Genomic DNA, 12917 nt, shown 5'->3' with positions numbered 1-12917 from the left:
AAAAGATTAAAAAAAAAAAAAAAAAAAACCCACAAAACCTCAACCTGTCCCATAACTCTAGACACCTCTCCTAACCCTCTGCTAAGCAATGTATTGGAACGGGGGGAGGACAGTGATGGCCGAGCACCAGCCTGTCTTAATTCCTAGAAAGACAACTGAAGGAAGGCCGTCAGCATCAGTTGAATATATTTATCTTTTAAAAGCTTCCTTTTCTAATGACCGTTATAGTTTCCCAATGTGTTTAGCACCTGGCACTGTGCTAAGCATACAACAGCCACTCAGTGAATGTGATGGTTGATTAACACAATGTGAAAACAACCCAAAAGAACAACAGGAAGAAAGTGTGGAGGTTACAACCCCCAGGAAGGAAAAAGCCTCCCTTACAAACATGGAGGTCAATCTACCACTTAGCAAATAAGACATGCCCAATACAGAGGGACGTTCTGAGGTTAAAAACAAAAACTGATAGTTTCTTAAAATTGCAGACAATCTTTAAAGTTCAAACAGTTAATATTCTTTAACATATTCCATATGAAGAGAACAGGGTACAATATGAAAGTTATCAAACAAAACACTTCTGTTTAATACAACATTGTAAATTAACTACACCACAATAAAATTAAAAAACATTTCTGTTGATTGTCAACAGAGACTAGTAGTTTGCTTGTTAAGAGTATCACTGAATGCATATTGTAATTAACTGCATTGTTTTCAGGTTCTGAATTAAGTGCATTCCTACCCTTGGGCAGGTTTAGTTCACAAATTTACTGATGTGCACACTCAGTCTTGGAACGGGGCCAGTTTTCACAGCGGTACCTGCAAGCACACTAGGTGTATGTTGAGGTACATGCACCATTTCGTTGGCCCCAGTGTCATACTGCATCCATGGGACAGAGTGGCCATTTATGCATATGGATACATACATTTGGACATGACAAATTTGTGTTTATGTGCATATTTATTTGCTCCATAACAAAGAGGATGATGACTAATGCACATCAAAATCATTTTCTTACCACAGGGAAAAAAAAGTGAAAATCTACAGATCTTTATTAATAATTTAATGTAGGTATAATCCCTTTAAAATCTAACCCTTTATAAATCTGGCTTCCTTTCAACCCAGGCCGGTATAGCTAGCTTAGTTCTGACTCAGCTTGCCACTTGCTATGTGCCTTCTCTTTCTGATTTGGGCTCTGACCCATGGGAAAAGAGCCAGTGCAGAGCTGAGTTCGGGCAGTGAAATCGATCAGGAGTCCCAGGCTCTGTGACTACACTGGTGCTCCTGCAACCCAGAGAGCCTCGTCCTCCCCAGCTGCTGTGCCAAATTCCATAACTGGACGCGCCCTAGAGGGGAGGGGGCCCCCACTGAAAGTGCCCCGCATGGAATCTGCGGCAGCTCACAGCCACCTGCCAGCCCTGGGAGCAGATCTACAGGTCGAGACGGAGACCAGCGAGCCAGCCAGCCCTGGACAAATCGATGCTCCAGGCAAGGCTATTCTTTTAACTTAGAAAAGAGGCCTCAGAAATAAAAGGATTCTCTTACAGCAATTCTCCTTCTCGATCCACTCGGTGCTAAGGATCCCGAAGGAGCGGCAGGACTCTCCGTAGGCAGCCAGGGAGCCGCACAGCTGGAACTTCTTTTGGTTGTAGCAGCCGTCCAGGTAGCAGGACTCGTAGAAGGGGAGGGGGTCAAGGAGCCCGTAGCAGGGCTGGAAGAAGCCCTTCATGTCCGTGAGCTTCAGGCAGTAGCCGTCACCCTGCATCATCTGGATATGTACGTTGTCACACATGGCCGCATACTGGGAGAACTGCAGCTCATTGCAGCTGGGGGCAAGAGGTCTAGTTAGACACAGATGGCCCGTGGGCGGGTAGACTAAGGCGCTTACCTCTTTAGCTAACCTAGAAGTTAGTGAGGGGTGCTGATCCCAACACTAACAGGCTATGGGACCTTAGGAAAGTCAGGTCATTTCTATTTTAACACCCCTGGGATGAGTGAGGGTAAACTAAAATAATGGACTGGTAGCCAAAGTGTCAGACAGAAGGCAGATGTTGATGTAATAACCATCTTACCTTTGATGTAAATGACTGATATCATGGATGCCACAACTAATAACAGGCGTTGATATAATAAATACAACAATAATGATAGTTACTCAATACATAATAGTAACGACGGTAGAACTAAAGAATTTGAAAGGAAGTCCAGGAGCTTCTAAACCTTTTGGAAGTTTAGATTCCAGAGACCAAGAGTAAAATCTTCACAAGAAAATTGGTGTCAGGCTAAAATCATTTATAAGGGAAGAAAAAGAAGAAAGGCAGGGAAAGGAAGCTTGAACAGAATCATAATTCCTCAGGAGGAACCAGAACTCGTTCATCTTTGGAAGCCCAAGAATAGCTTAAATGTGCAAATTAGTCATTTTTCTAACTGTGGGCCCCCTAAGTGACATTTTAGAGAAAGCATCACATTAGGAATTCCATCTAGTCCTGGCTTTGCCTCTTCCAGGACCCCCTCATCTAAATCATTCCACTGTAGCCTCCATTTCACCTAGAAAAGGAAGAGGCCAGACCAGATCTTACCCAAGGTTCTTTCTAGCTCTGGGTCCCATAGTTTATAGTCTAATTTACGACACATTATTCAGTTTACACCTGCAGGAGGGTCAAAGAGGGTTTGGAGCTTCATTTCCACATCAGGTAATTTAGCTGATGTTGCGTGTGTTAAAGCACAAGGAGACGGAGCAATTGTACAGGCAGTGAAATGCCAGGAAAGAGAGGCCTATCTATAGATCCAGACAGGAATTAACATAATTCAGCAGCCCGAGGGGCCCTAAATTAAATACCTTGAAATAACTCGTTTAGCACACTCTATCTCAGCGGGCCCAGAGAGGGGTCTGATAACAACCTCGGTCACTTCTTCTTTTAAAAGGCTTTCTTGGAGTTCCCTGATGGCCTAGCAGATTAAGGGTCTGGCATTGTCACTGCTGTGGCTCGGGTTGCTGCTGTGACATAGGTTCAATCCCTGGCCTGGGAATTTCCTCACACCGTGGACTCGGCTAAAAAAAAAAAAAAGAAATGGCTTCCTTGATTCCCACCAACTTCCACCTGCACAACCAAGCTTCTGGTAAGAGTCATAGACACACAGTCCCAGCCCTGGGCAGCAAGGGACAGTCCTCTTTTCCTGGGTCAACTCTTAATCCCACCCCCTGCAGCGGTGCCCAGTCCCAACAGGGCAGCTTGCCAAGGCTTCAGAGTGCTAATCCCGGGCTGCATCAGCCTGGATGACAGAAAAATTTAGACTCTGATCATCTAAGCCCAGCTCCTGTCTCTGCTAGCCAAGAAATTACCACACCTACTTGTATGATGAAAACTCCAAAGACCTTCAGGCCAGCTCTTTGCGGGAGAGGAAGGGTGACGGTGGGCAGAGTCCCTTCCTCATCAACACCTGTCAGGGACATGGGAGGCCTGGGGCCACTGCAGCCAGTGGCCTGCACTCTCACCTCTTCTGCATGCCATTGGTTTTCCAGCTCTGAGCCAGCACCACGCTGCTCACCACCGGCTTCCCCCGCAAGGTCACATAGTCATCGGTTAAGTCCCCATTGAAGTTGCCACAAAGGCCACACACTTTGTTTTGCAGCCTCTCACTGATGCTGATTTTTATGACGTTGTAACCATTGTAGAATATCTGGATGTCAGGGCTGGTGTCAATCACCAGGAACCCCTCGCGGCTGTAGATTTTGGTTGCCAACCCGGTTATAAAGGGGACATTCACTTGCGTGCCATTCACCTGTTAACGGATAAAGAAAAAGTAAATTACCCTCAAAGCAGGGGCTGGCAAACATTTCCTATAAAGGGCTGAGTAAATATTTTAAGTTTCATGTCCCAGATGCTCTCTGTCAACTCTGTTCTTGTGGCAGGAGAGCAGCCATCAACAACCGTAATTCAATGATCGAGGCTGTTTTCCACCAAAGCTTTATTTACAAAAGCAGGCAGCAGGTAGATTTGGCTGAATTTTCTATTTTGCTTGCCCTAGAATTTAAGTACTCACTCATCTTACTGCCCACAGTCCCCCTCCAAAAGAAGCAAAATATGGAGGCAGAGAGAATTTTTTTAAATGATGGAAAAGTATAACTTAAAACAAATGGCTGAATATTTGTATAAAACTTTCCCCAGAATAAACCAATTACTGAAAATGAAATCCCAATCCTGCCCTAAGAAGAGTCTAACACGGTTAAAATGAATCTGGGGATCATTGCTATGTTTATCGTTTCCTTGTTTATAATGTTCAACTAGGAGGTGCCCTTCCAGAGGTCCCGTAGGCACAGTATTTTCTCCATTCGTCATTTTCCTGCTTTATAACAGTTTCTTTCCTTAGCCCTTAGGACAGAACATAACATGCCTTTCCTGCACTTACAAAATAAATTGTTCCTTCCCCCCCCCCAGGTTGTTAGTAACTTTCATTTCTTAAAAACAAAACAAAACAAAAAAAAATCAGAAGCCTTTTAAAAAATATGATTCTTTACTGTTCTGTGGCTGGGGGTATTTTACTGAGCACAATGTCAGTTGTGCTCTCAGGTGGTTCTTTGTGCTTCTGAACTGCTATATTCTGGGCCGATGCAATGATGTCTGTGTGGGCTAAAAGGAACTGGGGTGTCAAAACCAGTGGCAGTTTTCATTGAAGTTAAAAACCAGTATTGAAATCCAGATTCCTCCTTGCAAGCCTGCAAAATACTGCCCGTCTTTTGCCTAATGCTAGATACTAGGTTATTTGATGGCTCTTCAAATAAAGTTACTCCCAGTGCGTGATTATCTGAGCTAATGGTAGAAAGCAGATATAAGGGCACGTGTGCTGGCTCTCTCCCTGGCTGCCATAGCTGCAACCGCAACACGGGGGCCTGACTCCCCCCCCCCCACACTGTGAGCAGCCTGGTTTAGCTAAGAGGCTGGGGGTCACTGTCACTAGTTTTGGGCAGATTATCTCTTTTTATTTTCTTTTTTCTTTTTATGGCCGCACCTGCAGCATAAAGAGATTCCTGGGCAGCCTATGCCACAGCCACAGCAATACTGGACCTGAGTCACATTGGTGAACTATGACACGTCTTATGGCAAAGCGGGATCCTTAACCCACTGAGCGAGGCCAGGGATCGAATCCGAAACCTCATGGTTCCTAGTGGGATTTGTTAACCATTGAGCCACGACGGGAACTCCCACACATCTATTTATAAGTGGGTCTAAGATTCACAAGAAACCAGGCAGCAGGCTTAAAGAAAAGCCAACCTAAGAGAAATCCACCTTATCCATCCTGTTTTCTTCCCTTGGCATATCATCAGGGGGAGCTCTCACAGTGAGGGACCATCTATCCCCTTTTTACTTAGGTAGTTGTGCTTAAGGGCAAATGCCGGCCTTCTCCTAGCTTCTAGAAAGGATGGCAAAGATGAGTGAGTGAGTCTTGGTGCAGGTGGTAGAGCCAAGAATAGTTTTAAAGGCTCTTAAAAACAAATGAGATGCTTTTTGAAAGTTAATTCAGAGTAAAAGTTGACTTATCTACCATTTTATGACCTGAAACTCTGTTAGACCCAAAAGGCCTTTATGACCTTGAAACACTGTACCCGTCCTGCAAGGCCTTTGGAATTGTCAGCCGAGAACTTAATAGGGCCCAGGCTGATGCCTGTAGATACTTCATACTTTCATTCTTTAAAATCTGGTCATCTGTGGACGTTACTTTGGAAGCAACAGCTTATTATCCTCAAACCGGATTCTCCAGGAAAACCCGCAACTAACAGTCCCCCAGCCTCGCCCTCGTTCTGGGCACGTTTCTTAAGAATCAAGGACAGACTCCTCACCTTGACCGTGTTCCGGTCGTTGATGAGGATCTGCTCTTCGTTAATGTAGAAATAGATGGGCGAAATGATGGTGAGGTTGGGGGACGACCACTTGTCGAAGTTGATGATGAGCTGGAAGGAGATGTCGGGGAGCTTCTGGCAGATGGTGGAGAGCACGAAGGCGCAGCTGGCAGGGAAGCGGAGGAAGGCGCCGTCAAAGGTGCGGAAAACGCCGCCACCGGCCGCCAGGCAGTAGGAGGTCTTGGTGCTGAAGCAGCCGCGCACCCCATTGCGCAGCGCGCACTCCTCGTCTGACTTGCACTGGCGCGGGTCGCACTGGATCAGGTTGCGCCGGAAACAGCGGCAGCGCCGCGTGCAGTCGCTGTTCCAGAACAGCTGCTTGGGCTGGAAGAGAGGGGCCATGTGCGCGCAACTCAGGCTGCGGTCAGGGTTGGGGACCCCAAACCCAGTCCATCGGGACCCTTTGCGGGGTGGGCTGTCCTGTCATTAATGGGGCTGGAGTTTGCAAGGGGGAACAGTGGAGCGGTGGCTTCAATTCAAACGTCACATCCGTTCCATGTAACTCAGATGCCAAACAAAATGCCATTTAGCCTTTACTGGTTTCAATCAAGAATTGGGGAATCTTTAGGGCTGGACTGTAGAATGAATCACAACCAACCGGAATGGGCAGCTGTTAGAGGAACCAGGTGAACAGGAAAACTATTTGGTAGAAAATTAATAAGTACCGGCTCCACTTCAAGGAAGAAATTTCAATTCACTCCAAACTGATAAAGCCTGCCCTTTAATCTTAAATAGGTTAAAAGAAAGTGATAACCGACTCTTACCAGGAACCATTTCAACATTTCACAGTTCTTACTGTTCCCAGCTTTCCCCTTGTATCTAGTCTACTTCAAATTTACTTCTGTTGCAGATACCCCCATTTCTATGTCCTGATGTGAGAGATCTAGGTTAACAATGAGGTTTCCTGAAAGGAAAGCTTTGGGATCAGGCCACCTGGGTTTCCATCCCAGCCCTGCCACCCTGAGGGGTGCTGCCAACCTCCCAGAGTGTCCGTTTCCTCTCTCTAAACTGGAGATAACAATAACATCTTGCAAGGCAGTTATGAAGATTAAATAAGATGTGGGAAGCACATTTCCTAGCTGAGAGTAGGTAGTTAATAAATAATAGCTGCTATTGTTACCAGAAAAGAACCACTCATCCTCTTTGAGATGGTGAGGAATGGTATAAAGTTACATAAAATACCTACAACAAAGAGTATCCTCCGTTGGTGGCAGCTGTTATTTTCCATCCTTTCTACAATCTGTAGACACAACTCTACTGGGTAGAGTTTGTGCTCTTGATCTTGTGCTTGTTCTAGACTAAGAATTCTAGGGAACTGATGGAGTTTGGTCGTGATCGCCTAGGTGGAGTGTGGTCCCAACAAGGTGACTACATCACAGAGATGTGGGCACTCAGGGCATTCATTTGATTTTCTAAAACAGTGCTGTCCAGAGAAGATGCTTGAGCAGCACAAAGAGGGCCCAGGCTACCGTCTGGTCACCATTTTCTGCTTTACATTGATCAAAACTCTGGCTATAAATCAGAGATGACTCGGGTCCAAGAGTAAGCAGAGAGGAGATGAGATCTTTCAGGAAAAATTTTATCCATCCAGTGCACTTCAAGATGCCACTGCTGATTCTTTCATCCTCAGAGTGAAGTCGTTCCTGGAACCAACTCTTCCCTCCTTCCAGACCTGTCAAGTATTCTGGGTGCCAGCAGTCTCACAAACTGACTCCTTTTCTCTCATCAGATGTGCAGAATAACTGAGTGGATGGTCTGGCCCCTCTCTGATAAGAAGTGAGACATTACATGGATGGAAAGAGAAAAATAACCTGACATATGTGGATATGATCAAGGGCAAATAACTCTTCCCACAGGAGAACATGATCATGAAACTAGCATCACAGCAAAGTGACTGGCCCATTGCTGCTTCTCTGCCTTAATTAGACCTGACAACGACAGCTGGGTGATTACCCTACATGCAAATGGGTGTGTTCTCTCTTTATTTCCAAAGAAATTTGTTGTATAAACAAGCCTCCAAGCTTGTTTGAATTGTAGCAAGTAGATGTGGATTGTCCTGTGAGTTTGTTACTTCCCAGATATAAGCTGTTGTCAAAACCCACTGACTTTCTGATGAAAAGCGGATAATAATGTTTATAGTACTAATAGCTGCCAAGGGCAGTACTGTGCCTTTCCTGAGAGCTCTGAGGGCTTTTATATGCATCATTTCATGTTATAACACATTTGGATTTTTTAATTTATAAAATGCTTCTTAAGAGGAGAACAAAAACAAGAGCAGCTTCCAATTATTGAACGACTCCGTGCCAGGTACTAAGGCACCTGGCATGGATTATTTATACAACAACCATACTGAGTTGGTATTATCAGTGACATTTCCTAGATAAGGCAACAGAAGCTCAGAGAAATAACACAGTTTGCTCACTGTCACATCACCAGTGGTGGCTCAGCTAGGATGAAACCCCAAGCTCATTCCATTATGTCACAGACACTCAGGGTCTCTGTTGAGGGATGCACGACACACTTGATAGATTGATGCATTTCAGTAAAGTCTCCGGACAGGGGAGCCAAGATTAGAATAGCACTTTTTCAGTTTTGAGCCTGGTTATCTCTTCTCCCAGACTGTGGGAAAATGGAATCCATGATTATTTTCTCTACATGTTCTGCCTTTCCCTTTCAAATAATCAGTATTTCTAAGAGCTAACTTCAAAACTCACCTCTCCCAAGAAGCCTTCTTTGATCAACTTTACCATTTCACTTTACTTGTCCTCGTCTTTCTAATATAACATTTAAACAAGTTTCCCACCAAAAACAAGACTTGGGGTAACTTCCACATTCTTTTCCTTTTATTTCTTCAAGTAAAGCCAACTTAGTTGTTTTTAAACAAGAAAAATGCATCTTTACCAAAAGGAGGCATTATTTATTTTCTGCCTAGTTTATTTTCGATTCAGACATTTCAATTAGATTTTTTTAATCCTGTGATTCTTTTTCATTTTAAAATTGATTAGCTCTGTAGGGTATTATTTTTCACTTGTTGATACGTTATTTTGTAATTGTCCTCTTGTTTCTTTAAAGTGCATTTTTTTTCCCCCTCTCCTGAATATATTTTAAAGTTCCTTAAGGCAGGGCACATGCTTTATCATCCCCGACACTACCACTAGCACAGGGATCTGCAAATAGCAGCTATTCTGTGGTTGAAGTTGTTAACTATCTGCTCGCCAGTGCAAGGTACTGATGGCGTTTAAACAGAGAATGGGCTGGAGGCAGAACCAAGGGCTAAATACCCTCTCCAGGCAAGATCTTTTCTAGCTTAGTATTACAGCACAGAAAGATTACAGGGTGGAAAAGTAAAATATTTCATGAGCTATTGTGTTTTACGCAGTGGCGTCTAAGAAGGGCATCTTCATCAGCTCTATGTCAGGGCCCCAAAGAGAGAGAAGCAGAGGGCAGGATGGGGGCACACAGCATTAAGCAGACAGATCTCTCTGGGGACTGCATTAGTGACAAATGACACATGTGGAGATGGCAGCCCTCACTCCTTCTGCTTCAACAACCAGAGAAGAGGAAAGCCACTCCTCCTGGCCTCAAGATCCATATTTTCCAGTTAAAAGTGTCCTTAGCCGAGACAGCTACAAATGTCACATTCACAGCCATCATATCTCCAAAGAGTAGCCCCATCAGAAGCTTTCAATTCACAGCAGAGGAAATCAGAAGGGCCTAGAGAAGGGCATGGAGGTGAGAGAGACCCAAATGCTGGCAAGGAGGGGTAGAGAGCGAGGTCCAAACACGGTTCCAAATCTCAGTACTTTGTGAGCAAGAGCCCCACCCGACCTGTCGTTGACCTCTCTGCCCCCGAGCAGCCTCCCTGCGAATCCATGCCACGATCTTCGGAATCAAGTGGACAGGTCGGTCCACCCTGACCAGCCCCCCTTGGAGCTGGAAAGAAATCTGATGTCTGGCGGGGGCGCCAGGGGCAGTGCGCCTGTGCCTACCTCGTAGTACTTGCCGTCGGAGTAGCAGCCGCAGCTGTGGGGCAGGATGCAGCTCTTGCCGTTGAGGACGTAGCCCGCGTCGCACTGGCAGCCCTCCACGCAGTAGTGGTTGCAGTCGCTCTTCAGGCGGATGGCGGCGCAGCGTGGCTGGCACACGCTCACGCAGCTCTCATAGTGGCTATTGGGGGGGCAGGTGACGGCTAGAACCGGGGACACAGTCAAGATCGACAATCAGGAGGACTGTCAAGGGTTTCCCCCAGGCCACCGCTCACCTACTGGGGGAGGAAGCAGAGCCCCCTCCCCTCTTAACCACCCTCTCTGCTTATCGCTGTGAAAATAATGGACCAAAGGGCAGATGGAAGCGACAAGGCTCCTCACATCGCCTTTGTCCTCTCCTCAGCCTCGTTTTCTGAGGTCCTCTTGAATCTGTTGCCTTAAACTCACCTCCCAACAGGGATCTCAAATTCCGTGAGCCCCTTGATTCCTCACTCCACCCCCACCCCCGCCTTGAGGTCCTCATTCAGGTTGATCTCCTTTCCCCATCCCCTTCCTCATCCTCTCAGCCTGTCCAAATCAGTCATTCAAGCCCTACACAGAGTCTAAACTTATTCGTAAAGCTCCCTACCTTTTTTTTTTAAATCAGTGCCCACTGCATGCCACCACAGGATTCCAGAAAGCCCCCTACTCTTACACCAGCACCAACTCAGAACCTCCATAGAAACTTTTTCTCTCCTTTTTCGTTTTTTTTTAAGGCTTTAGGAAATTTTATTTCAGGATTACCATAGTGATAAAGGCACTGCTGGATACATTTGCAGATCCCAGAGAGTTTTTTTTAAATTGAAGTATAGTTGTTTTACAACGTTGTGTTAGTGTCAGGGGTATAGCAAAGCGATTCAGAGAACATGCACACACACACACACATATTCTTTTTCAGATTCTTTTCCCTTATAGGTTATGACAAAATATCGAGTATAGTTATACAGCAGGTCCTTGTTGGTTATCTATTTTATATATAGCAGTGTATGTATATTAATCTCAAACTCCTGTTTATTCCCCTCCACCTTCCCCTTTGGTAACCATAAGTTTGATTTTCTGTGTCTGTGGGTCTATTAGAGAACTTTTTCTGAAGCAGTAGTTTACAAATAGTAGGTCCCTGAGCCCCCTGATTTCTGAAATGTGCAGTGTGTGTGTGTGTGTGTGTGCGCGTGCGTGTGTGTGCAGAGAAACCCATGTCAACTATGTTCTATGGTTTTCAAATGCAGGTAGGTGCTTTTCTGGAAGGCAGGTGGAGTTCGGGTGAAGGGTAAGGGCTCCGGAGCCACAAGGACTAGAGCCATGACCTAGCTGCTCTGGCCCTCAGCTCTTTATCTGTACAATGCAGACCCCCCCGGCACCTGCTTCATGGCTTGTTGGGAGGGACTGAGTGAGCTTGTGAACTTAGAATAGTACCAAGGACCTGTGTTTAGTCAGCATTAGCTAGTCACTAAAGACAGGTTTGCTCATATGTTTTACGGAAACCATTATTTTCATCAATGTATACAGAAAAGCACAACTACTATTATGTGGGAATTTCTACTCTATACCCTTTAGTCTTGAATCATTGTTTTTGCTCTGCTGTGTAGTGTGTATTTTATGTGTTTATGATGATGCTACAGTGAACATCCATGTACATTTTTGTCCTCATAAGTAAGTGAATCTGTACAATAAATTCCTGGAAGCAGAATTACAGGGTCAAACCGTATGTGCATTTAAGTTTTTGATAGATGCAACTGAATTGCCCCCTAAAGAGGCTGTGTCAGTTTATCCTCCTACCAAGGCTAAATGAGCAGGTTTACTCTCCCACCTCCTCACTGATTTTTTTTATCATCAAACTTTCTGGTCCTTGGAAATATGAATGGTTACAGGCTATATTGACAAGGGATCACTATGCAGAATATATAGAGAACTTCTAAAACTCAACAGCAAAAAACCCAAACAACCTGATTCAAAAATGAAGAAAGGATTTAAATAGACACTTCTTCAAGGAAGACACACAAATAGCTGATAAGCACACGAAAATCAACATCACTGTGATACTGCCTCATACCCATTAGGATGGCTACTATCAAAACAACAACAATAACAACAACAGAAAATAACAAGTGTTGGCAAAGATGTGGAGAAATTGGAACCCTGTGCACTGTTGGTGGGAACATAAGATGGTACAGCTGCCTTAGAAAATAGTAGGGTGGGTCCTCAAAAAATTAAAAATGGAATTACCATGTTATCCAGTAACTCTACTCCTGGGTATATATTCAAAAGACTTGAAAGAAGTATCTCGAAGAGGTATTTATACACTTGTTTTCATAGCAGCATTAGTCACAATAGCTAAACCGTGGAAGCAATATAAGTATCCATCAGTGGATGAATGGGTAAGCAAAATGTGGTCTACACATGCAATGGAATATTATTCAGTCTTAAAAAGAAAGGACATTCTGCAATGAACTACAACATGGGAAAACCTTGAGGACATGATGCTAAGTGAAATAAGTCACGCACAAAAAGACAAAGACTGTATGATTCCACTACATGAGTTATCTAAAGTAGTTAGGTTCATAAAGACAGAAAGTAGAACACTTGTTGCCAGGGGTTGCAGGTGCAGGGGGATGTGGAGACTTATTGGAATATTATGGAATGGAGAGTTATTATTTACTGGGTACAGAGTTCCAGTTTTGCAAGATGAAAAGAGTTCTGGAGATGGATAGTGGTGGGGGTCATGCAATAATATGAATGTACTTAATGCCACTGAAAAATGTACCTTTAAAAATGGTTACAGTAGCACATGTTGTTATGTGGATTTTAACACAATAAAAAAATTCAAGCTGTATCTGCTGTATCCTTATTTCATTAGCATTTTTGTGAGGTTGATTATCTTTTTTTTATAATCCATTTGCATGACTGCTTCTATGAATTGCCTTTTCAAGTCCTTTGCATATTTTGTGTTTGTTGGTCTTTTTCTTTCTTTCTTTTTTTTTTTTGTCCTTTTGCTATT

The 12917-nt window shown here is 44.4% G+C and overlaps 1 protein-coding gene across 1 annotated transcript in view; it reads right to left on the bottom strand.

Moving 5' to 3' along the window:
• TECTA (tectorin alpha) overlaps nucleotides 1-12917 on the bottom strand; it is a 162625-nt gene that overhangs the window by 16211 nt on the left and 133497 nt on the right. Inside the window, exons 19-22 of the mRNA XM_047753968.1 lie at nucleotides 9887-10086; nucleotides 5838-6221; nucleotides 3495-3781; nucleotides 1544-1824 (exon numbers count right to left, since the gene is read on the bottom strand). Coding sequence (XP_047609924.1) covers nucleotides 1544-1824; nucleotides 3495-3781; nucleotides 5838-6221; nucleotides 9887-10086 — 1152 coding nt within the window. The remainder of the gene's footprint in view (nucleotides 1-1543; nucleotides 1825-3494; nucleotides 3782-5837; nucleotides 6222-9886; nucleotides 10087-12917) is intronic.

This window comes from Phacochoerus africanus, chromosome 11 (assembly GCF_016906955.1).
Source record: "Phacochoerus africanus isolate WHEZ1 chromosome 11, ROS_Pafr_v1, whole genome shotgun sequence".
In the NCBI taxonomy this organism is placed as follows: domain Eukaryota; kingdom Metazoa; phylum Chordata; class Mammalia; order Artiodactyla; family Suidae; genus Phacochoerus; species Phacochoerus africanus.
Note: the sequence above shows the minus strand (reverse complement) of the source record. Positions and strands in the feature narration are given on the sequence as shown.